The sequence below is a fragment of the Rhinopithecus bieti genome, unplaced genomic scaffold (genome assembly GCF_001698545.2).
Source record: "Rhinopithecus bieti isolate Rb0 unplaced genomic scaffold, ASM169854v2 scaffold_11401, whole genome shotgun sequence".
NCBI lineage: Eukaryota > Metazoa > Chordata > Mammalia > Primates > Cercopithecidae > Rhinopithecus > Rhinopithecus bieti.
Window position 1 is genome coordinate 559,690 of NW_016807151.1, and position 25,262 is coordinate 584,951.

General features: G+C 42.6%; 1 protein-coding gene across 1 annotated transcript in view; it reads right to left on the reverse strand.

Moving 5' to 3' along the window:
* Window positions 1-25,262, reverse strand: part of TBXAS1 (thromboxane A synthase 1) — a 196,621-nt gene that overhangs the window by 86,119 nt on the left and 85,240 nt on the right. Inside the window, exon 4 of the mRNA XM_017880363.1 lies at window positions 24,559-24,655. Coding sequence (XP_017735852.1) covers window positions 24,559-24,655 — 97 coding nt within the window. The remainder of the gene's footprint in view (window positions 1-24,558; window positions 24,656-25,262) is intronic.

Genomic DNA, 25,262 nt, shown 5'->3' on the forward strand with positions numbered 1-25,262 from the left:
AACTCAGGAGGCGGAGGTCGCAGTGAGCTGAGACTGCACTACTGCACTCCAGCCTAGGCAACAGAGCAAGATTCTGTCTCAAAAAAAGAGGTAATCAAGGTAAAATAAGGTCATTAGGGTGGGTCCTAATTCAACATGACTGGGGTACTTATTAGAAGAGGAGATTGGGACAGAGACACACACAGAGGTAAGACCATGTGAGGATATAGGGAGAAGACAGCCATGCAGAGAGAGGCCTCTGGAGAAACCAACACTGCTGACACCTTGACTTCAGGCTTCTGGTCTCCAGCACTGTGGGAAAATCAATTTCTATTGTTTAAACCCCCAGTCTAAGGTTGGTTGGTATAGTAGCCTAGTAAACTAATACAGGGCTCAAGAAGTTGTCTATACTGCCTTGAATGAAAAAGATTTTGCGGCCGGGCATGGTGGCTCACGCCTGTAATCTCAGCACTTTGGGAGGCCTAGGTGGGTGGATCACCTGAGGTCAGGAGTTCAAGACCAGCCTGGCAAACATGGTGAAACCCCGTCTCTACTGAAAATACAAAAATTAGCTGGGTGTGGTGGCAGGTACCTGTAATTCCAGTTACTCAGGAGGTTGAGGCAGGAGAATCACTTAAACCTGGGAGGCGGAGGTTGCAGTGAGCCGAGATCGCACCACTGCACTCCAGCCTGGGGGACAAGAATGAAACTTCATCTCAAAAATAAAAAATAAAAAAAGAAAGAAAAGAAAAAGACTGCTTTGGCCCTCATGAGTTAGCAGTCTAGAGGGGAAGCAGAGAGTAAACTCTTAAGCTAACAATTAGACGGAAAGTGCATTTTCCTGGAGGGAAAGTGTATTTCTTGGAGAAAGTATATTTTCCTGGAGGGAAAATGGGGCAAGGTGGGACATCGGTGGGGAACATGGTTGGGAGGCTTCTCTGAGGTGAGCACTTTGGTCTCCTCATCTCTTCTTCCCACGCCATTCTGTTTCTTTCTATAACCAACTGTCCCACTAAGTGGTCAAAAATGGAGCCCCCACCATTGGTCAGAGTGTCACCAGCCTGCAGGTTCCAGGGTGTGGGGAGACAGGGGGTTGGGGGCCCAAGCAGTCTCAGAACCACATGTGCTGCATGGTGACGCTATTTCTTTTCACTGTTTTAATTATAGCTGAAACATGAAGCCAGTCATCAGAATTCAAAAGCCTTGTAAAAACTCCTATTTAGAGGAAAATTATAATTTTCTGATAAAATATGAACACTCAAAATAAGCCATAAAACATAACTGCAAAGTATCTAGAGGGGAGTTAATTATATATTAGAACCAAGATGCTAGGATATTTTTTCTGCAGAGGAATACCTCTCTATATTTAGAAAGAAATTCTTTAGGAGCGCCATGGCCACTCAAGAGAATTATGGTTTTATGGAATTTGGGGAACATAATCCATTTGTTTAGGTTCCAGAGTTGAAGGAGGAAATCATACATTATGTGTATTTATGTAGTGGCAGGATGCAGTCCTGTGGCACACTACATGGAATAAAGCATTTAACTCCAAGGAAAGTAGGGTGATGGTTTATGTGGTTCTGATGAGACGGAATAAATTAGAGCTAAGAGTGAAGACTGACTGGATCTTGTACCAATCCTTAAGACTTAAGGGTGAATTTACGCTATTTTTTGTCTTGCATCTGAAAGACAAACGTAGTCCTCCTTGCAATATGTCAGCATGGCTTTCAAGTATCTTTCTCACCAGCCTACCATGACACTGTGCTCCCCTGGGCCTGGAAATTCCATTAGAATCCTCCATTTTTTAATGAAATCATTTGGGGCTATTGGTTATCGTAATGTTTTTATTTCTGAAAAGATTTTATTTATTTTTTTGAAACAGGGTCTTTCTCTGTTACCCAGGCATTAGTACACTGGTGTGATCATGGCCACTGGAACCCCAAACTTCTGGGCTCAAACAATCCTACCTTCTCAGTCTCCTGAGTGGCTGGGACTAGAGGCACATGCCACCATGTCAGACTGATTTTTAAGTTTTTTTGTAGAGATGGTGTCTCGCTATGTTGACCAGGCTGATGTTGAACTCCTAGCCTCAAGCGACCCTCCCACCTTGGTCTCCCAAAGTGCTGGGATTACAGGCATGAGCCACTGTGGCTGGCCTCTTTTCCTTTCTAGATGTCCCATGTTAAGAGGAAATTGATCATTTCAAAAGAGCAGTCAGATGGTGAGGGGACATTGAATCATGTCATATATGAAATAGTTGTCAGATTTTGGAATTTTTAACTGGAAAAGAGAAGATTTGGAAGATTAGATAGTGGTACTTAGGCATGTGCCCAATAAATATTTATTGAATACGTACTGCATGGGAGAGGGAATTTAGGGTTTTTTTTTGTGTGTGTGACCCTGAGAAGTGGAATTGTGTTTAATAGGGGAAACTATGGGGAAAATTTCAGCTTATCTGAAGGAGAACTATCCCAATAGTCAACAGTCAAAATTATTCAAAGATAAGATAAGCTGCCTTGAGCGATGAGGTTCACACTCCTGGTGACTGTTCCACTTCTTGGAAATTCTGTACCCAAGGCTTGAGCATGCAGAAAGGTTGGTCTAAAAGCCTTGCAAGAAGTCTTTCAACCCTGATACTTCATGTATGGAAAGTCACTGCAGACACTCTTTTTTCTATTAGTTTGCCTTCACATTGATTTAAAAACTGTGGTAAAATACATGTAACGTAAAATTCACCATCTTAACCTTTTTTTCTTTTTTTTTTTTGAGATGGAGTCTCGCTCTGTCGCCCAGGCTAGAGTGCAGTGGCACAATCTCAGCTCGCTGCAAGCTCCGCCTCCCAGGTTCACGCCATTCTCCTGCCTCAGCCTCCCGAATAGCTGGGACTATAGGCGCCCCATCTTAACCATTTTTAAGAGTACAGTTTGGTGGTATTAAGTACACTCACATGGTTGTGCTACTATCACCAGCATTCCTCCACAGAACTTTTTTCATCTTGCAAAAGTGAAACTCTGTGCCTATTAAACAATAGTTTCCATGCCCCCTCCATACCTCCTGCCTGTCCACATATGTTCATTGACTAGATTTACTGAAAGATGCCTTGAAAGAGACAAAGGATTTTCCCCAAAAGAACGAGTGATGTGGTTTGGCTGTGTTCCCACCCACATCTCATCTTGAATTGTAGCTCCCACAATTCCCACGTGTGGTGGGAGGGACCTGGTGGGAGGAAATTGGATCATGGGATCAGGGCTTTCCTATGTTGTTCTCGTGGTAGTGAATAAGTCTCACAAGATCTGATGGTTTTTTAAAGGGGAGTTTGCCTGAACAGATCCTCTTCTCTTGTCTGCTGCCATGTGAGGCGTGCCTTTCACCTTCTGCCATGTTTGGGAGGCCTCCCCAGCCACGTGGAACTGTGAGTCCATTAAACCCCTTTCTTTTGTAAATTGCCGTCTCGGGTAGGTCTTTATCAGCAGTGTGAAAATGGACTAATTCAATGAGTAACAAGACTGGTAAGTGTGATGGAAGCCAGACTGTGCATTTCGTGCAGGAAGGGGACTCTGCAGAAAGGAGGTCCAGGGACACAGCTTTCTAGGTTCCTGTCTGTCAGCCTAGCTGTGTCCCAAGCCTCCAACCACTCTCTGGTCAGGGGCTTCCAGACGGCAGGCCATGACCAGTCATGAAATCAATGCCATCAGTGGCAACCAGCATTTTAAAAAAGGAGACAAAGAGACAAGAGATAGACAAGATTAGAAAATACAGAGGAGCATTTAACGTCAGGGAAAGTATTTTGTGGTTGTTGAACTTGTTCAAGATGTGTGTGTGTGTGTATGCGTGTGTGTATGTGTATGTGCGCGCCTGTGTGTGTGTATTCTGTGTCAAAATGTGAATGTGTTTCTTACTGTAGATCATAGTCAAAAAAGTTTGAAAAACCAAAACTAACCCAAACCCCAAACCTGGGAGTTGTTCTCTCTCAACTACAATCTTGTCAGTCACAACTATTAAACCTCTCTTTGATTGTCCAACTCTCTCCATCTCCACAGCCACCACCCTGGCTGAGGTCACGATTATCTCAGCCCCTAACTGATTTTCCTGACCTCAGCCTTGTCACACCCATCCGTACTCCACCCCGTAGTCAGTGGGATCTTTCTAAAGACAAATCTAGCCCTATCTTCATGCAAACTCCCTAACTTGGTTTATGAGGCCTGGTATGTGCTGACCGGTTCCCCATCACTTTCTGAACACAAAGTCCAAAGGAGTTCCTTAACTTCCCAATCCCTTACAGAGTCTGAAGTCACAGGGCTTTCTGGAAGCTCGGGTTGCCTTTGCTACTCTGGGATTGGCAGGATAATGCAGTGGTAAGAACATTGCCTCTACAGTCAGATGCCTGGGTTTCCAATCTTGGCTCCATGTGACTCTGAGAGCTGACCTCTCTGGTTTGACCTCTCTACAGTGTCTCAATCTGTAAAATGGGGATAATAACGTTACCAACCTCTTAGGATAGTTGTGAGGCTTCACTCACTTCACAAATATTTATTCAGTGCCTGGTTTGTGCTAGGCCCTGATTTAGGTGCTGAGGATACATCTGTGAGCAAAATGAAGCTCCGTGTCCTCACAGAGCTTGCATTCTAGTGGGAGAAGGTGGACAATAAGCATGAGAAATACAGTGGATGGTACAGTGGGATAGGGCGAGGCGTGTTATTAAATTGGTCAGTTGGCACTGGGCTCCTGCATAGGTGAGATTTGTGCAAAGCCTCGAAGGAGCTGGGGGTTTGGTGGGCATGGGAACCATTACAGCAAAGGCATCATGTGCATGAGGATTCTCAGGGACGTGGCACGGCTGGAGGGGAGGGATGGAGGCAGGCCAGAGAGGGCATGGGGGCCTGTGTGTGGAGGGCCTCCAGAACCTTGGTAGGATTTTTAATCCACATGACACAGGTGGTCATAGCAGAGTTTCGAACAGAGACATATCTGAGCTGACTTCTGTTTTAAAGAATCTCGCTGTTAGGTGTTGATAATCAACTGTGAAGAGCCAGGATGGAGGCAGGTAGAGCCATCAGGAGGAAGCACAGTGGCCAGGAGAGAGTGGGGGTGGAGGCTCAGGCCAGGGAGCTGGACACAGATATGGGGAGAAATGATCAGCTTGGCATGCTTTGAAGGTAGAGCCAACAGGATTTCCTGATGGACTGGATGTGAGGTGGGAGAGAGAAAGACAGGAGTCAAGGATAATTCCAAGGGTTTTGGACTGAGCAATCGGAATTGATGAATGCAGTTAATACATTTACAGCTATTAGATATGAGTTCTAAATTTCTTTTCAAAGAATCAATATGTCAGTATGTTCAATTCTTTGCCTTCTACTTTTAAGCTTAACTTCCTCACAAAGCAACCTTTTTCGATTACCTGCTCCACCCTGATTCATTTCAATCACCTGCTCCACTCTGACTCATTGTGATTACCTGCTCTAGCCTGACTCATTCCGATTACCTGTTCTGTCATAGCCATTTTTCCTGCCAAACCACTCACCCCATCACTCTCTTTAAATTAGCCAATCAGAATTAGTTTAGCCTGTGCGGTCTAATCCCAGCCAATAGGGGAAGGACACAACAGCAGGGGCCACGTGCGTCAGGGATAAGAACCCCTTTCCCTCCCTTGTCCAAGTGTGCACTCACCATTGCTCCATCTGTAAGGGCACACCCTTCTATAGAAGTAACTTGCCTTGCTGAGAATTAAAAAGAAAATTTTATATTCGTGTGCTATTTCTTTTGCGGCACCAAAACTTTATTTATAACACAGCTTTCAGTACAGTCCTTGGCACATGATGTTGAGATGATGTCATGTTATTCCGTTAGACCCTTGACTATGTCATCTCTCTAGGGTCTGGTCCTTCTCGTGAGCTGTTTTTCTCTTTCTCTGGAACTCTAGATCCCTCTCCAACCTCCTTTCTCCTTTGCCTGCTAACTCCTATTCACTTTCATGAACACAGTTTAGAGAACATCTCCTGAGGGAAGCCTTATTGACTGGACTTCACCCCAAGGACTTCTTGCAGATAACAGCTTACTCCCATTTTATTATTATTATTATTATTATTTTTTTTATTTGAGACGGAGACTCGCTCTGTCACCCAGGCTGGAGTGCTGTGGCCGGATCTCAGCTCACTGCAAGCTCCGCCTCCCGGGTTTACGCCATTCTCCTGCCTCAGCCTCCCGAGTAGCTGGGACTACAGGCGCCGCCACGTTGCCCGGCTAGTTTTTTGTAGTTTTAGTAGAGACGGGGTTTCACCGTGTTAGCCAGGATGGTCTCCATCTCCTGACCTCGTGATCCGCCCGTCTCGGCCTCCCAAAGTGCTGGGATTACAGGCTTGAGCCACCGCGCCCGGCCCCCATTTTAAAAATATTTTTTTAAAAAGTGATCCTTAGGCACAAGTTCACTGATAAGTAATGTTTACTCATTCTTTTTTTTCCCCCATTAGGGACAGATCTATAGATGTGGGAAGCAAAACGTTTTGTGATTTCCAAGGACAATCTTATGGGGAAAGAGGAGAAGCAACAGGTTGGTGGTTTCACGGCTGACAGAACACAAAAGACAAATAAAACTCTATTAATCTGGAATCAAATAGAGACCCACAGATTTCTACACTTATCCCAGTCCAATTGAACATTTTATTTGTTATTTTCATAATGAGCTACTGATCTGCAGAAATCACAGCTGAGAATAATTAATGTGCACAGAGTCATGATTTAACATTAATCTGGATCATCTCATGAGCCAGCATAAACTGAGCCCCAAACCAGATAAAGACTTATAAGAAAGAAAAATTATAAGCCAATGTCACTCATGAACACAGACACAGAAAAGTCGTAAACAAAATATTAGTTAATATAACTCAGTGATAAATTACAAGAATAATTCATTAAGACCAAGTGGGACTTATTCCAAGAATGCAACTTTGAAAATCAATGTAACTTGTTGCATTAACAGAATAAAAGAGAAAAACGCATACAATCTCAAGAGATGCAGAAAAAAATTGATAAAAAGTGACACCTATTCATAATAACAACTTTCAGTGAACTATCAATAAAAGGAGACTTCCTTCACCTGAAAATGACATTTACAAAAACACCTGCAGTTAACATTATATTTAACAGTGAAATGGTTAACACTTTCTGAGGCTGGAAGCAAGATAAGTACGTCCATTATTACACTTGTATTTGACATCATAAAGAGGTCAATAAGGCAAGAAAAATAAATAAAATTTGTAAACATTGGAATGGAAGAAGTAAAACTGTATTTATTTGTAGATAACATGATTGCATAACATAGAAAATTTGAGAAGTATCTATAAATAAACTTCTAGATTCAATATTGAGCTTAAAAATATTGTTGGGTATAAATTTAATATACAAAATTTATTTCTACACACGGGCAACAAACTACTGAAAACGATGTTTTAAAATGTAACTTACAATAACAGTAAAACTATTAAATACCTACAAATACATTTGACTAAGGATGTACAAAAGACCTGTAGTCTGGAACTATAAAATATTGCTAAGATAAATTTAAAATACCTAAATATATGGAGGTTTCACATTCATAGTTTGGAAAATTCAATATTGTTACGATGTCAATTCTTCAAAACTTAACAAGATTATTATGGTACTGTAGTTGTGTTGTGTAAACTACTAATATCTTAAGTAAAAAGATGAAAAGATGAACCAATTGAAAATAGTAACTACAACAACTTTTCAAGATGTAGACAGTACAATAAGATATAAACAAGAAAAAGTTAAAAGTGGGAAGATGATGTTAAAGTGTAGAATTTTATTAGTTTTATTTTGTTTGTTTATGCAATCCATGTTAAGTTGTCATCAGTTTAAAATAATGGGTTACAAGATTATTTGCAAGCTACGATAACCTCAAATCTAAAAACATGCAATAGATACACAAAAGTGTGTCTATTCTCATGCCTATAATCCCAGAACTTTGGCTGAGGCAGGCAGAGCACTTGAGGCCAGGAGTTTGAGACCAGCCTGGCCAACATGGTGAAATCCTGTCTCTATGAAAAAAATAAAAATAAAAAATAGCCAGGTGTGGTGGTTCACACCTGTAATCCTAGCTACTTGGGTGGTTGAGGCATGAGAATTGCTTGAACCTGAGAGGTGGAGGTTGCAGTGAGCTGAGATCACGCCACTGCACTCCAGCCTGGGTGACAGAGTGAGACTGTCTCAAAAAGAAAAAACTAAAACAAACAAACAGAAAAAAACTAGAAATCAATAAGAAGAGGAATTTTGGAAACTATACAAACACACAGAAATTAAACAATGTTCCTGAATGACCATTGTGTCAATGAAGAGATTAAGAGAGAAGTTGAAAAATTTCTGGAAACAAATTATAATGGAAACACAATGTACCAAAACCAATGGGATATGACAAAAGCAGTACTAGGAGGAAGATTTATAGTTATAAGTGCCTACAGCAAAAAAGTAGAAAAATTCAGATAAACAACCTAATGATACATCTTAAAGAACTAGAAAAGCAAGAGCTAAAGCCAAAGTTGGTAGAAAAAAAAAAAAAGAAAGATAAAGATCAGAGCAGAAACAAATGAAATTGAAATGAAGAAAACAATACAAAAGATCGACAGAACAAAAAGTTGGTTTTTTGAAAAGATAAACAAAATTGACAAACCTTTAGCCAGACTAAGAAAAAAAGAAAGAAGGCTCAAGTAAATAAAATCAGAGATGAAAAAAGAGACGTTATAACTGATACTCAAAGGATCATTAGCGGCTACTATGGACAACTGTATGCCAATACATTGGAAAATCTAGAAGAAATAAATTCCTAGACAAAAACAACCTGTCAAGATTGAATCACTAATCCAAAACCTGAACAGATCAATAACAAGTAATGAAATCAAAGCCGTAATAAAAAGTCTCCCAGCAAAGAAAAGCCCAGGACACCATGGCTTCACTGCTGAATTTTATCAAACATTTAAAGAAGAACTACTAACAACTCTACTCAAACTATTCCAAAAAAGACAGGAGAAGGGAGTGCTTCCAAAGTCATTCCATGAGGCCAGCATCTCCTAATACCAAAACCAGAGAAAGGCACATCAAACGAAACAAAACAAAACAAAAAAACTACACACCAATATCCCTGAAGAACATTGGTGCAAAAATCATTAACAAAATACTAGCAAACTGAGTTCAACAATATATTAAAAAGATCAATCATGACCAAGTGGGATTTATCACTGGGATGCAAGCATGGCTCAACATATACAAATCAATCAATGTGATACATCATATCAATGGAATGAAGGACAAAAATCATATAATCATTTCAATTGATGCTAACAAAGCATTTGATAAAATTCAACATCCCTTCATAATAAAAACCCTAAAAAAAGGGCATAGAAGGATCATCAATTAACATAATAAAAGCCATTTACAACAGACCCACAGTATCATACTGAACGGGGAAAAACTAAAAACCTTTCCTCCAAGATCTGGAACATGACAAGGATGCCCACTTTCACCACTGTTATTCAACATAGTACTGGAAGTCCTAGCTAGAGTAATCAGGCAAGAGAATGAAATAAAGGTATCCAAATTGGAAAGGAAGAAGTCAAATTATCTCTGTTTGCAGATGATATGATCTTATATTTAGAAAAACCTAAAGATTCCACCAAAAGCTATTAGATCTCATAAATGAATTCAGTAAAGTTGCAGGGTACAAAATCAACATACAAAAATCAGTAGCATTTCTATATGCCAACAGTGAACAATCTGAAAAAGAAACCAAGAAAGCAATCCAATTTACAACAGCTACAAATAAAATGAAATACTTAGGAATTAACTTTACTGAAGAAGTAAAAGATCTCTACAATGAAAACTGTAAAACACTGACACAATAAATTGAAGATACAAAAAAAAAAAAAAAGGAAAGATATTCCATATTCATGAATTGGAAGAATCAATATTGTTAAAATGTCCATATTACCTAAAACAATCTATAGATTCAATGCAATCTCTATCAAAAGAGTGACATTCCTCACAGAAATAGAAAAAACAATGCCAAAATATGTATGGAACCACGAAAGACCCAGAATACCCAAAGCCATCCTGAGCAAAATGAACAGAACTGGAGGAATCACATTACTTGACTTCTAATTATATGACAGAGCTATAGTAACTAAAATAGCATGGCTCTAGCATAAAACCAGACACATAGACCAATGAAATAGAATAGAAAACCCACAAACAAATCCATACATCTACAGTGAACTCATTTTGACAAAGGTGCCAAGAAGAACCACTGAGAAAAGGATAGTCTCTTCAATAAATGGTGCTGGGAAAAGTGGATATCCATATGAAGAATAATGAAACTAGACCCCTATCTCTCACCATATACAAAAATTGAATCAAAATGGATTAAAGACTTAAATATGAGTCCTCAAACTATGAAACTACTAAAAGAAAACACTTGAGAAAATATCTAGGACATTGAACTGGGCAAAGATTTCTTGAGTAATACCCCACAAGCACAGGCAACCAACACAAAAAAGGGAAAACGAGATTGCATCAAGTTAAAAAGCTTCTGCACAGCAAAGGAAACAATCAGCAAAGTGAAGAGAGAAGCCACAGACTGGGAGGAGGTATTTGCAAACTACCCATCTGGCAAGGGAATAATAACCAGAACATAGACGGAGCTCAAACAACTCTACAGGAAAAAAATCTAATAATCCTATTAAAAAACGTGCAAAAGATCTGAATAGACAGTTAAAAGAAAAAAGACATACAAATGGCAAACAGGCAAATGAAAAGGTACTCAACATCACCAGTCATCAGAGAAATGCAAATCAAAACTACAAAGAGATATCATCTCACCCCAGTCAAAATGGCTTATAGCCAAAAGGCACGCAATAACACATGCTGCCAAGGACATGGAGAAAAGGGAACCCACATACACTGTTGGTGCAAATGTAAATTAGGACAATCACTATGGAGAACAGTTTGGAGGCTCCTCAAAAATCTAAGAAAACTAAAAATAGAGCTACCATATGATCCAGCAATCCCACTGCTAGGTATATACCCCAAAGAAAGGAAATCAGTGTATCAAAGAGATATCTGCACACCCATGTTTATTGCAGCACTGTTCACAAGAGCCAAATTTGGAAGCACCTAAGTGTCCATTAACAGACAACTGCATAAAGAAAACGTGGTACATATATAAAATGGGAGTACAATTCAGCCATAAAAAAGAATAAAAGCCTGTCATTTGCAACAACGTGGATAGAATTGGAGGTCATTTTGTTAAATGAAATAAGCCAGGCACGGAAGGACAAAATTGGCATGTTCTCACTTATTTGTAGGAGCTAAAAATTAAAACAATTGAACTATGGAGATAGTAGAATGATGGTTACCAGAGGCTGGGAAGAGTAGTGAAAGAGTGTTGGGGGAGGTGGGGATGGTTAATGGATGGAAAAAAATAGAAAAAATGAATAAGAGCCAGTATTTGGTGACTATAGTCAATAATAATTTAATTGTATGTTTTAAAATAACCAAAAGATCAGCACCATAAGACAGGGCAAGAAAATAAAATACTATAATTGGATTGTTTGTAACACAAAGAAAGGAAAAATGCTTGAGATGAGGGACACCCCATTTACCCTGATGTGATTATTACACATTGCATGCTTGTATCAAAATATTTCGTATACCCCATACATGTATACACCTACTATATACTCATAAAAATTAAAATTGGGCCGGGCGCGGTGACTCAAGCCCTGCTAATCCCAGCACTTTGGGAGGCCGAGACAGGCCGGATCATGAGGTCAGGAGATCGAGACCATCCTGGCTAACACGGTGAAACCCGTCTCTACTAAAAAATACAAAAAATTAGCCGGGCGGGGTGTGCGGCGCCTGTAGTCCCAGCTACTCGGGAGGCTGAGGCAGGAGAATGACGTGAACTGGGGAGCGGAGTTTGCAGTGAGGCTGAGATCGCCACAGCAGCTCCAGCCTGGGCGGCAGAGCGAGACTCTTGTCTCAAAAAAAAAAAAAAAAAAAAAAAATTAAAAATTAAAAAAATGTAAAAAATTGACAAGCTGATTCCTGTAAACATATATATGGAACCAAAAGAACTAGAATAACCACGAGAATTTGCACTGCTATCTCTCTCTCTCTCTCTGTCTCTCTCTCTCTCTCTCTCGGACAGGGTCTCACTCTGTTGCTCAAGCTGAAGTGCAGTGGCAGAATCATGGCTCGCTGCAACCTACACCCCCTGGGCTTAAGCAATTTTCTCACCTCAGCCTTCTGAGTAGCTGGGACTACAGGTGCGCGCCACCATGCCTGGCTAATTAGAACAATTGTTTTTCAGTAGAGACAGGTATGTTACCCAGGCTGCTCTCAAACTCCTGGCCTCAAACAATTCCCCCACCTTGGCCTCCCAAAAATTATAGGCGTTAGCCACAGTGCCTGGCCACACTGCCATCTTTCAAGATCGATGACAGAGCTGTACTATTTAAGAGAGTGTGATATTGTGATATTGGTGCAAGGATAAACAAAAAGACCAATGAACTGGACTAGAATTCAGAAGTAGACTCATACATACGATCTCCTGATTTATGACACAGGTGCTGTTCAATTCAGGGGGGAATGGGTGGTCTTTTCAACAATGGTACTGGGGCAATTGGATATCAATACAGAGAAAAAAAAATGAGCCTTGATCCATACCTTCCAAGAGAATATCTTTGTGACCTTGTATATAAGGCAAGAGTTCTTAAAGAGAATACCAAAAGCAATACCACAGAAGAAGATTTTGATAAATAGGACTTTATTATCAAAGGATATTACTAAGAAATATAACACACAAACCATGGACTGGGCGAAGATATTCACAACACGTTTATCTGACAAAAGACTCAGGGCAGAACACACAAAGAGCAACAAGTCAATCAGAAAAAGTCAAATACCTTAAAATAACAGTGGGGGAGGGAGCAAAGACTCAACAGGCACATTGTAAAGGAGACTATTCAAATGGCCAGAGAGCAAATGAAAAAGTTCTCGGCCAGGTGTGGTGGCTCACGCCTGTCATCCCAGCACTTTGGGAGGCCGAGGCGGGCAGATCACCTGAGGTCGGGAGTTCGAGACCAACCTGACCAACGTGGAGAAACTCCATCTCTACTAAAAATACAAAAATTAGCTGGGCGTGGTGCCGCATGTCTGTAATCCCAGCTACTCGGGAGGCTGAGGCAGGAGAATCACTTGAACCCAGGAGGCGGTGGTTGTGGTGAGCCGAGATTGCACCATTGCACTCCAGCCTGGGCAGCAAGAGTGAAACTCCATCTTAAAAAAAAAAAAAGTTCTCAATGTCATGGTCACCAGATAAATACAAATTAAAACCTCAGTGAGATACCACTACTATCCAGCCCCTGGAATAGTTACAATGAAAAATAATGGCAAGATGAAAGTGCTGGCTAAGATTGGAACAACTAGAATTCCACTTTATGGGAGTATAAATTGGCTCAACCACTTTGGAAAACTGGCAGTATGTACAATAACCCACCATGCACCTACTCTCATGGGTTAGCAATGCCACTCCTAAGTTTTCATAAATGCCTGTTGATATATTAACCTAATTCTTAATAGCAAAAAACTGGAAACCTAAATGTTTACTGTCAGAGGAATAGATTGTGGTGTTTCTATACATTGGAATGCTACATAGCAATGAAAAATGCAAACTATGTTCACAGTCTTGCTCTGTCCCCAGGCTGCAGTGCAATGGCACGATCATAGCTCACTATAGCCTCAAATTCCTGGGATCAAGGCATTCTCTTCCCTCAGTCTCCCGAGTACCTGGGACTACAGGCATACACCACAGCACTTGGCTAATTAAAAAAAATTTTTTAATAGAGACAGGGGTCTCACTTTGTTGCCCAGGCTGGTCTTGAATTCCAGGGCTCAAGCAATCTTCCTGCCTCAGCCTCCCAAGGTGCGAGATTACAAGACTGAGCCACCACACCTGGCTATATTAATATTAATACATGGCGTGGATGACTCTTTTTTTTTTTTTTTTTTGAGGCGGAGTCTCGCTCTGTCGCCCAGACTGGAGTGCAGTGGCCGGATCTCAGCTCACTGCAAGCTCCGCCTCCCAGGTTTACGCCATTCTCCTGCCTCAGCCTCCCGAGTAGCTGGGACTACAGGCGCCCGCCACTTCGCCCGGCTAGTTTTTGTATTTTTAGTAGAGATGGGGTTTCACCGTGTTAGCCAGGATGGTCTCGATCTCCTGACCTCGTGATCCGCCCGTCTCGGCCTCCCAAAGTGCTGGGATTACAGGCTTGAGCCACCGCGCCCGGCCGGCGTGGATGACTCTTACAGACATTATGTTGAGCAAAAGATGCCAGAACAAAAGGACATATACTGCAAGTTTACATTTACGTGAAGTTCAACAGCAGGAAAAGAGAAATCTATACAAATCGATGTCAGAGGAGTGGTTTCCTCTGGATGGTAGGGATGGGTTGACTGAGAAGAGGCATGAGGGAACCCTCTGGAGTGCTGGAAATGTTTGTATCTTGATCTGGGTGGTGGTCACATAGGGAAATACATAGACAATAATACATTGAGCTTTACACTCAAGATTTGTGTGTGGAAGTTACTTCAATTTAAAAAATACTAAGGGATAATAATCATTTAATTTGGACAGACTTGAATGCTGGATGAATACCAACAAGATGAAAATCAACAGATTTAATTATAAGGCTTCATATTTAGGTTTAAAATTTAGTTGTTTAGTGCATGTGATGGAAGCAACCTGACCTGCAAAAAGTCGCATTCAAAAGATCTGGGAACCTTCATTGAGCACTCGCTTGTCAGGCTGTATTGGGCTATCACTGTCAGGAACAGAGGAGGTCTGTCCTACTGCACTCATGGGAGCAGTGTCCGGCCTCAGGAAGGAGTGTCCTACTGTGATGCGTAATGAAGTTAGACCTCATCAGCTAAACGATGATTTTCAGACAGTGGCCACATTTTAAGAGAGCTGGCAGGAGTCCTTTGACCCTGTTTTAATTTGGGATTTTAATCTCAAGCAGGTAACTGGGGTTGCTGCCCTTTGATGACCACACATTGTGGGTGGATTGCAGTTTCTCTCTCACAGGCTCGTGTTAGGCTGCTTGACTCAGGATGATCACACTGCCTTCCTCGGCATCTCTTGCAAGTGTCCTCTGAGACCAGGTTAAAAACTTCCTTTTTTAACATGGATCCCATTAGGATGTCAAAGGGTGACATTTGTGGTCATGTCTCCTCCTTCAAAGGGTGGCCCCTTTTAGGGCCTATGGGCCCTCTAGTTCCCACCTCCTAAAAGAGGCAGGAAGGAGAAGGTGAGCAGAGAGAGTGAAAAGTCATTAGAGGGGTGATAACAGGTAAGAGAGGAAGGTGTGGTTTAACTTTGCCCCTTCTGCCCCTCTTCAAATGGTGGATTAGTGCTGGCAACCAGAGGGGGACAGAAAACCCAGCAGAAGGGCCCCTCATTGTCTTTCCTTGCTCCACTCCAAATAGCCATGCCTTGGGCATTTAGGAAGATATGGATGAACTCTGCACAGAATGTGTCAAGACCACAGTCTCTGGCCCTCCCTGGCAATCCCACAGCAGGAGCTGAATGGCTGCTATTTTCAACGATCTTGAGCTGGGTTTGCTGCACTTTATGTTTAGGGCTGTGCATGCTCAGCTCTGAGTGGTGTCTGCGATTATGCTGTGAATATGGAGCGACTACTGTGTGCCAGATGCTGTACTGGCACCGGAACAATCAAGACAAAGAATGGAGGGTGGGAGTGGGGTGGCCTATCACCAATACTTGTCCATCTTACAGCAAACACAGTCCTTTTCACATTGTTTCATCAACTCTTGGGTCATTCTCCAGCAGTTAGGAAACCCTGCCCTGAGGAGCAGGTTATTGAAGAAAACCGACACCTCGGCATTCCGTGGTTGCTTGAAGACAGCAGCCACTTACTGAAGTTTTCTCATGGGCCAGCCCAGTGATTCTCAACTGGCCTGGTAAAGCCACACAAGAACCACTGGCTCCTTCCAGAGTGTTGCAAACACATGGAATGCATTTCTGCTGTAATCGAGTTCATGTATTATCGGGAGAAAGGGATGAAAGGCATGGTAGAATATGAAGCTATAGCCAAAAATGTTTTCTTGTGTTCTGGAACATGCAAGAACATGGACTCAAGATCTAAATGATCTCTGGGATGCCTTGAGAGATGATCAACAGTTCTGAAACAGTCACGCAGGGCTGAGGGGCCAGCTGAATAGGATGAGGTACTTCTAAGGACTCCAAGAGATAGTGTTATACCTCAGTGGTTATAATGTGAGTAGAGAGAGTCAACTTGTTTATGCCAACTAGGCTGCAAAAATATTCATATCAAAAAGAGGACCACGGTCACAAAGACTAGGTACCACTGTTACAAACATTGTTTCTAATTCTCACACAACCAGGCACGGATGAGGACAGCCGCTGTGCAACTTGTCCCCTTCCCACCTGGAGATATGAAAGACCTGGTACTGCCCCCTCATTATATTATAATCAACTGAGACTCAAGAATTCTGTCACTTGGATAAACCCAAATTCTATACTTGAGGCTATTTTCAATTTATGTCTATCGCTATCTGGCTGTACAAAGATTTGAACCAAATAGGGCTTATATTTTGGTGGTTTGAAATAGTAAAGGTGTTCCTTTCACTAAAAACAGAGTATAAAAAACTAAAATATAAAAAAATACCGAAAATGAAAACAGTAGTGGTCTTACTATTCTACAAGTCGATTTTCATTCATTCCCTCTGCCGGTGAAGGTGGTCATAGAGATGACATTCTCTTCCCTCTCTCTGCAGGAGAGTGTGACTGGCCTGAGAGAACGGCCTCCAGGTAAGGTTGTGGAATGTGTCCACCGCTCGAGGGGTCAACTCAGGGGCATGTGGTGGCTAAAAACAAATTTGGGCTCTATCTGCCTAGTCAGCTTCAGCTACTGGAAAGGGGCCTCTTCTAATTATGGCAGTCCTGCCTGACGGAGTTCCAGCATTTTATCCACTGGGGAGGAGGAGGAAGCCAGGCGCTTGGAACTGTGCTTCTATCAGCCCGACAGCCGGCAGCGAGGGCCCCTTCTGAGTGGGGAAGGGAATCCAGGGGCTTGTTAACTCTTATCTTTGGAGGAAACTCTCCAACAGATCTCAGCAGAGTTTCTGGCCAGAAGCAGTGTTCAATAAGGACAAGGGTGTTCCTGATATCGCACTTGACATGCTTGGCTGCGAGAAGAAATTTTCCTGAGGGGGCCTAAGAGGGAGCTTGTTCCCTGTACCTGAAACTCCAAGTGGCTCTGTGGGACGCTGGTGGGACTCCGTGGCTCCCTGTGGCTGCCAACGGTCACATGAACTGGGCATCAAACAGACCTTAGGGATTAGCTAGTCTAACATATTTTACACAGGAAGAAACTGAGAATCAGGAGGTTAAAGGATCGTCTGAAGGCCACTCAACTAATAAGAGGTAGCAAATCCGGAATCTGATTTCATTTCTTTAAACTAAAATCACAGACATTTCACCATACTACTGGGCTATTGCTTAGAAGAGGGGAAATGGGAAGAAGAAAGGGAATGTCATAAGAAGGAGATTGGGGCACAGAAAGACAGGGAGAATCAGGACTCAGTGACTTGACTTCCATGGAATGTTCTGGAATATATTCATTGAGAGACAAGAATTGATTTTATGGTTTATTTCTCTATTCTCATGCCTAAATTGTAGCTATTAATCTCCTGGTTTACACACTTATTTCTACTTCTGCCACCACAAAAGTTAGGGCAAGACAGCATAAATATCAGAGCAAGCTTTTACTAATTTCTTTTTGTTAAAAAGAATATATAAAGATAGCTTCCTGCTGAACCAAGAGTCTAGTAAGACACAAAATATGAAATCATTTTCAACAAGGTCTTGAAATTTTAGAAAAAACTCTGCAAGGCAGAGAGAAGTACATTTGAGCATTGAGAATCAATACCACTTAATGTTATTCCTGTGTTCCCAAGGCATCACAAGACACTCAGTACTTTTAAAGATGTTAGAATTAAAACTTAGCTACCATGTTGGAAATGAAGCTCAGTGTGCTGTACTGTTTAAATGTAATGCCCTGGATCTGGCTTTTCCAGGACTTAGCCATGTCCAGACATTAGAAAAGCAGGTGAAATGGGAGACCTGCGGGGAACAGGCATCCTATTGCGGCTGTCACCTGGGAATTCCAATGGGCAGCCCATCCTGCAACAAGAAGCTTCCAGTTCAGACTGGAGGGTTTCCTATGCACAGCAAAGACCTTTCGCCATACTGCTGGGCTATGGGTTAGAAGAGGGGGACATTAAAAGAAGAAAGTGGGTGTTATAAGGAGATTGGGACAGAGAAGGAGAGGCAGGTCACATAAAACAAAAAGGCCTCAAAATAGAGAGGAGGGCAGGCAAATGAGGTTGCACACCTGTGTTTCTGGTTTCACTGCCCTCTGCAGTCTGTTTGTGCTTGCAGGAAGAACTTCTGCCTTGCTTAGAGCTGTAGACCTGTAATGTGAATGGACCTTTCTCAAGAAGTGCACAGCTAAAAAAAGTTGGCAAGGTTTGACTGAAGCCATGAGAGCTTCCCTAGGTCATGCATGGCAACCACTCTCACAACTTAAATCGTGCTGCACATGTTTGAACATCTGAGTGTCTTCATTTACTCAATGTTTGATTTAAAAGAAAGAGAACCAGGAACTCCAGGTGAACGGTTTTCAAAAACTGTCGGTGGAGAAGTACTGGTTACAAGTGTAGGAACGAGTTCAAGAGGAACAGTTTTCTGCCGAGGCCCCCTCTCTCCTCAGTGGGTGCCAGCAGGCAGGTCCCTGTGGCCCCCACACAAGGGGTCTGACCCACCTGTATCCCTGAATTGAACTTTCCTTGCCAATTAGCTCTGCAATGAGCCAACATGCTCTTTTCTTCCTTGAATAGGAGGCTTCTGCAGATACAGAGGACAGGAAGGTTTCCAGTGGCTAATTTGCCTATAACTTTAGTTATCATCACCAGTGCTAAGGAGTTTGTGGTTTCACAGTGACTCGTCCTGCAATGTTCACAGTGTGGAGAGCGAGTGAAGCAGCCCCTGAGAGGCTGAACCTGGGGCAGCCAGGGTGCTGAGTGTTGATGGTTCTGGATAAAACCACCCACCATGTCCATCACATGGCTTTGGATGTGCCTCTTGTGTGTCAATGGTCTGGCTCAACCTGTGCTTGGAGAGGTGACCTCTGTGTTACTCATGAGGACCTGAGGGATGGCACTCCATGCTCTCACTCCAGACCAGAACCCACATCTCCAAGGCTTAGTGTTTTGACATATCCCTGACATGCCCATCTGACCAGACCAAGCTAACATGGGCCAAAGACTGGCCTACCTCTTATCACCCTTCCCACAGCTCCCGAACTCTAGGCCTTGATAGGAGGCCAAGAACAAGACGTTCTGCCTCCGACTGTGACAATTTCTGCTGAGTCATGTGGACTCAGCTCCACTTTCCACAGATATTTAAAAAAGAGCTGCCCTATGGCTTCATTAGGTACTGTACCCAACAGCAAAGAAGAGCTCATTGAAAATATCTAAATAAAAACATCCAAGTCCTGACGTACCAGGATGACTGAGCTTCTATAAATGCCAAGAAGACTGATTGGGTTTGATGATAAGCTGTGGCTGCACCATCATGGAGCAGTTTCAGGAAGCACTAAGGACATTGATAGAGACCTACAAGGCCCACGTGGAAAATGAGCAAGATGAAGCAACATTGCACAGACTCTAGTGCCCCAAAAATGGTGAATGAGAAAGCATGACGTTAAGAACTGCTGCTCTGGATCCAACCCATAGTCAGCTCCAGCCAGTGTTCTGGAGTTTGGAAAAGAATATTTCACAGGATGATATTTGAATTCACACATTTGTTCAGTGTTGATGTATGTCAGGGAGCTCCCTGTTGCATCACCCCCACCTCCAGCGAATACGCTCTATGGATCCCTCATGGGATGCTTACAGCTCATGTCAAATTTCAGAGGTAAATCCAGCTTCCCAAATCAGAGCCCTTCTCCACCAGGCTGTCCAGGGACAAAACTCACGTAACTCAAGCCTGAATCTGTGAGCAGAGATGGGCTCTCCCTGTTGGAGAATGAGAGCATGCATTATTTAAGTTCCTTTTCACTTAATTTATCAAACTAATATGCCGAGGTATTTTCTGTATCACAAGGGACCGTTTGGTAGCAGCTTGCATGGAGTAAGCATTTAATGTTTACCGAGTGAATGTATTATAAAGCTGAATCGCTGAACGCTTAAGTAAACATGGCCTATTAGAGGGAAGGCAACGTGGTGTCAGTAAGGAGAAATCACGTCTCACTAATCTCCTTGAGTTCTTTGAGCAGATAAATAAGCATATGGATAAGAGGGAACCACGGAACCCAATTTAATTTGACTTTCAAAAACCTGTGAGAAAATCCCACTTTAAAGACTGTTTTTTAAAAAATTGAGTCACTAAGGGTTGTTTTACCGTCGATATGGAATTGGCTTAAAGACCATAAGCAAAGCTACACATAAGTGGATGCATTCCCAGATGGAAAACTATAAACACTGGGGTTTCCTGGAGAGCTCATCTGCAATGGGTCTTTTCATGTGTTTGTGAATGACCAAGACGAAGAAGACTGTATTGCAACTCCAGGTTCAAGTAATGCCTCATTCTTCTGGGAGGAATGTCAAGTTGATGGAAATTCCATTCAGTTGGGACAAGAATATATTGGATGCTGAAGAGTCAATATGTGTTTATGTCATGGGGTATAAAAAAGAAGTACAAGATACAGTTCTTGGCCTTAAAGAGCTAATAATCAAGCTAGACTGAAAGCCATATCCTCCCTTACTGTAAATAGTACAAGGCACAAAGGGATCAACTGTGACAATGAGTGACGCACATGGTGAGTGCTGCCAGAGTTCAGGGAAGGGGAAAAGTGCGTGTGGATGGAGTCAGGGAAGGCTTCCTGGAGGAGGCAGGAGGAGTGTCCTGAAGGACAGCAAGAGTTTGGATGGGTGTGGAAGAGGTGGAGGGTTTTCTTGTGAGAAGCACTACTGTGTCACCTGCCAAGTACTGTGTAGAGGGAGAGGTTATATGCATGATCCTATCTGGCTTTACGACAGCCCAGTAAGGTGGACCATATCCCCCAACTCCAGGCCTTGAGAAGAGGCCAAGAATAAGAAGTTCTGCCACTGGTTGTGACCATTTCTGCTGAGTCATGTTGATTCAGCTCCACTTTCCACAGATATTTTTAAAAAGAGCTGCCCTGGCTCTTTTTTAAGTTAAGAAATGTGGTCAGGTACAGTGGCTCAGGACTATAATCCCAACACTTTGGGAGGCCAAGGTGAGAGGATCACCTGAGGCCAGGAGCTTGAGACTAGCCTTGGTGACATAGTAAGACCCCATCTCTGCCAAATATTTTTTTTTAAATTAGCCAGGCATGGTGGCACACATATGCAGTCCCAGCTACCTAGGAAGCTGAGATGGGAGGATCACTTGGGCCCAGGAGTTTGAGGCTGCAGTGAGCTCTGATCACACCACTACACCACTGCACTCCAGCCTGAGTGACAGAGCAAGACACTGTCTCCAAAAAAAAAAAAAAAAAAAAAAGGGAATGTGGTTAAGTTCACGTAATAATCAATATGAGCCCCACTGTTACACTGCCTTCAATTCTGGGGCAGTGTCAGCATGAACAAGGCAAAGGTTCAGGCCTCTCCAGAGCAGGTGAGGGTGAGCAGGGAGAGGCTGGAGTGACGATTTGTATTGGGGAGTAGTGAGAGACAGTGTTAAGCCATGTTACCAGGGTTGATCATTTAGCCTCTCTGAACCTTAGTTTCTTTGTCTATAAAATAGAGATGATAATTGTATGCATCTCATAAGTTCTTGTGATGACAAGGACACACTCGGGATGGCTCACCTAGTTCGGAACACAGGGAAGGGGACTCTCTCTAATTTCTTTAAGACTTAGCCCCAAGCACCTCACACAATGGATCTAAGTCACAAGGGCCCTTAATTGTCTGGGGAACTTGGACTTAGTCCTGAAGGCTTAATCCTGTGCTGAGTGGAAGAGGAAGAAAATTGGAACTATACTCTGGAGTTTGGGGCCCTAGACCTAGTCTGGGTGGAGGGGTGGGTGAGGGGATGGTGAAAGAAATTAGGAACAGCAGACAAATGGCTTGGAGGAGAAACTGACCAAAGTTGAGGTCAATGTTATTGGGTCCCCCCTGCTTGAACATGTGCATTGAGTATGTCTGCCCCTAGCATGCCAAATCATTGACCTCTTCTAGGTCAGCTCTCAGGGTCACATGTCCTGGTGTCATGGGAGGAAATATGGAGACACTGGTTGGCAAGTGCCATCTCATGGCTTAGGGGCTCAGACAGTCTCAAGCGCTATGGCAGGCTCCTGGGAGTGCCTTTGCTGCTTACTAGAATGTGGCTTGGTGGTCCATGCACTTTGACTTACTGTCTTCTCCAACTTCTTTACTCAGCACTCCTTGCTGAGGCTAATGAAGCGACAAGCTACAGCTACAGCTGCATTGAACCATCAGAATCGGTTTCTTGACAGATGGCTTTCAGGGGACTTTGAGCAAGGAGATAGCAATGCAGTGTTTGGGAAAGAGAATCTAGAGGCAGCAGAGAAGCAGTTAAACTTCTGCAATTCCTTCGGCCATCCTGAAGGGATGGAGGTAGCAGACCAGCCGCCTCCCTCTAGGCCACATCCCTCTAGAGGTCACATGACGTCTGGAGTTGGGCATGATGCTCTGGGGCTGGAAGAAGATGAGCATATTTTGGGTGAGTGGCCAATTACTCCATTCAACCTTGACATCCAGAAATGTCACTGAGGCACCTGTGACAGCTGTGGCAGTAAAAAGAGCTCTAGACTTAAGTTGAGAGATGGCACGTGAATCCCTGCTCTTCCTCGTGTTAAGCCACGTTACCAGGGTTGATCATTTAGCCTCTCTGAACCTTAGTTTCTTTGTCTATAAAATAGAGATTATAACTGTACCCATCTCATAAGTTCTTGTGATGACAAGGACACACTCTGGATGGCTCACCTAGTTCAGAACACAGGGAAGGGGACTCTCTCTAATTTCTTTAAGACTCAGCCCCAAACGCCTCCCACCCAATAAGCTTTCCTCTGTCCGCATCCTGATGGCCTGGGCTCCCCACCTCAGGAGCACTTATCACACTGCATTGTGCTGGTCCCCTTCCTTGTCTGCCTCCCTCACTAAAGCGAGAGTTCCTCAAGGGACACTGTCTCTTTACAGTCAGCACCTACACAGTGCCTGGCATATGGCAGCTATGCAAAAGTTTGCCAAATAATCAACAAAAGAATGAATACATTACCTACTTCCCTAAAAAAATGAAAAGTGAGATCTAATGGGACCCCCAAAAATGGTTGGCATGGTGATTCTCTGAATTCTCACAAACATGTTTATTAATTCACTTTAGACTTTTTCCAAGAATCAACATAAAGTCTACTGGTCTTCTCTGCTAGAATGCCTATCTCCCTATTTTTGGAAAATGGATAGCACTGATACCCGTCATTTTTTCATTCTTTATTTCATTTATTTATTTCATTTATTTATTTAATTTTTTTGAGACACAGTCTCTGTCGCCCAGGCTGGAGTGCAGTGGCACGATCTCAGCTCACCGGAGCCTCCCACTCAAGCAATTCTCATGTCTCAGCCTCCCAAGTAGCTGGGACTACAGATGTGTGCCACCACACCCGGCTAATTTTTGTAATTTTGTAGAGACAGGGTTTCACCAGGTGGGCCAGGCTGGTCTCAAACTCCTGAATCCAAGCAATCCACTCACCTTGGCTTCCCAAAGTGTGGGGACTACAGGTATGAGCCACCGTGCCTGGCCTGATCTCTGCCATTTTCTGTCACTTCTTCCATCCTTTGGGATTTCTCATCAAAGATAAATAGTAGGACATTTACTTTCCAAAAACAAAGGGATATGTACATGCATGTAGGCTGGAAACTTGAACTAATATAAAGGAGCCCTCTTAAAACTTCCTTCTCTTACTTGGGGACAAATTTCTTTCCTAATTTGCTTGTCTTCCCTTTCCAGCCTTAGTACTCTTATTCTTTCTGGGAAAGATGTAAGTGCAAGAACCTCAAAATTTTGCTTTCCAAAAATTTATTAGCCTAGCTCATTCTCCGTCAGTCACTTGGCCTGTGCCCTCTGGATTCCCCCAGCTTTGAACCCAGCTTTAGAAAACCCTCTTGGTTTTAGCATTTTTAATAGCCTCAGCTTCCCTTGAGCTTTAGCTTTCTTGAAGCATTTCTTAAATGTAAATGCTACTCTTTTGTACCAGTCCCATAGATCTCTTTTGAAAAACCGAGTTCACTGAGGAGCTTAATTTTGAGTGGAACTGACATAAACCTGATCAGAGGCCTGATTGCATCCCCATTGGATCTGACATGCAATGCCTCCATCTGAGAACAATTCCCCATCCATCTATATGCAGAAAGAAAACTACGTACCATTCTGTTGGTAAAATTACTGAAGTTCTCAACCAACACCTGCTTGATCATGTCTGGCTCAGAAATAACAATAAACATCCGACGACCAAGATAGTACCTGGGAGGAATAAAAAATGCATTAAAATGTGTTGCATTTACCCATTTCTCCTTTCCAAAAAAGAATTCACAGTGGCTTAGAATGAGGGATAAAAGATAACCAGGAAGTAAAGGTATGGAGGTCAGGAAGTGAAGTATGTTCTGATCATAAGCAACCATACAGCTGTGATGATCTAACATCAAATTTCTTTCCATCAGCACTCATGGAATGCCACCTTCCACTGGTCCCTGGAGACTCTGGGTTGAATAAGATACACTCCCTGCCCCAAGGAGCTTATTACAGCCTAATAGGAAAGACAGAGCTATACATGTAAATGCAATAATAAGGGGTTCATAAGATCCAGTAGTAAGACAAAGAAGGAACATGGAAGAGGTCGGTGTTATCCATATTTCTCCAAAATGGAAAGATAGGAATTCTAGCAAGAGAAGATTAATAACCTTTATACTGATTCTCAGAAAAAGTCTAAAGTGAACTAATAAACAGACGCTTGTGAGGAAAGATTAAACCTGTTTGGGAAGAACTGAATATCTGGTCACCACACTTACATATAAAGGAGCTCAACAGGTACTTTTTAATATTTTATTTTTATTTTTGTGATGGAGTCTTG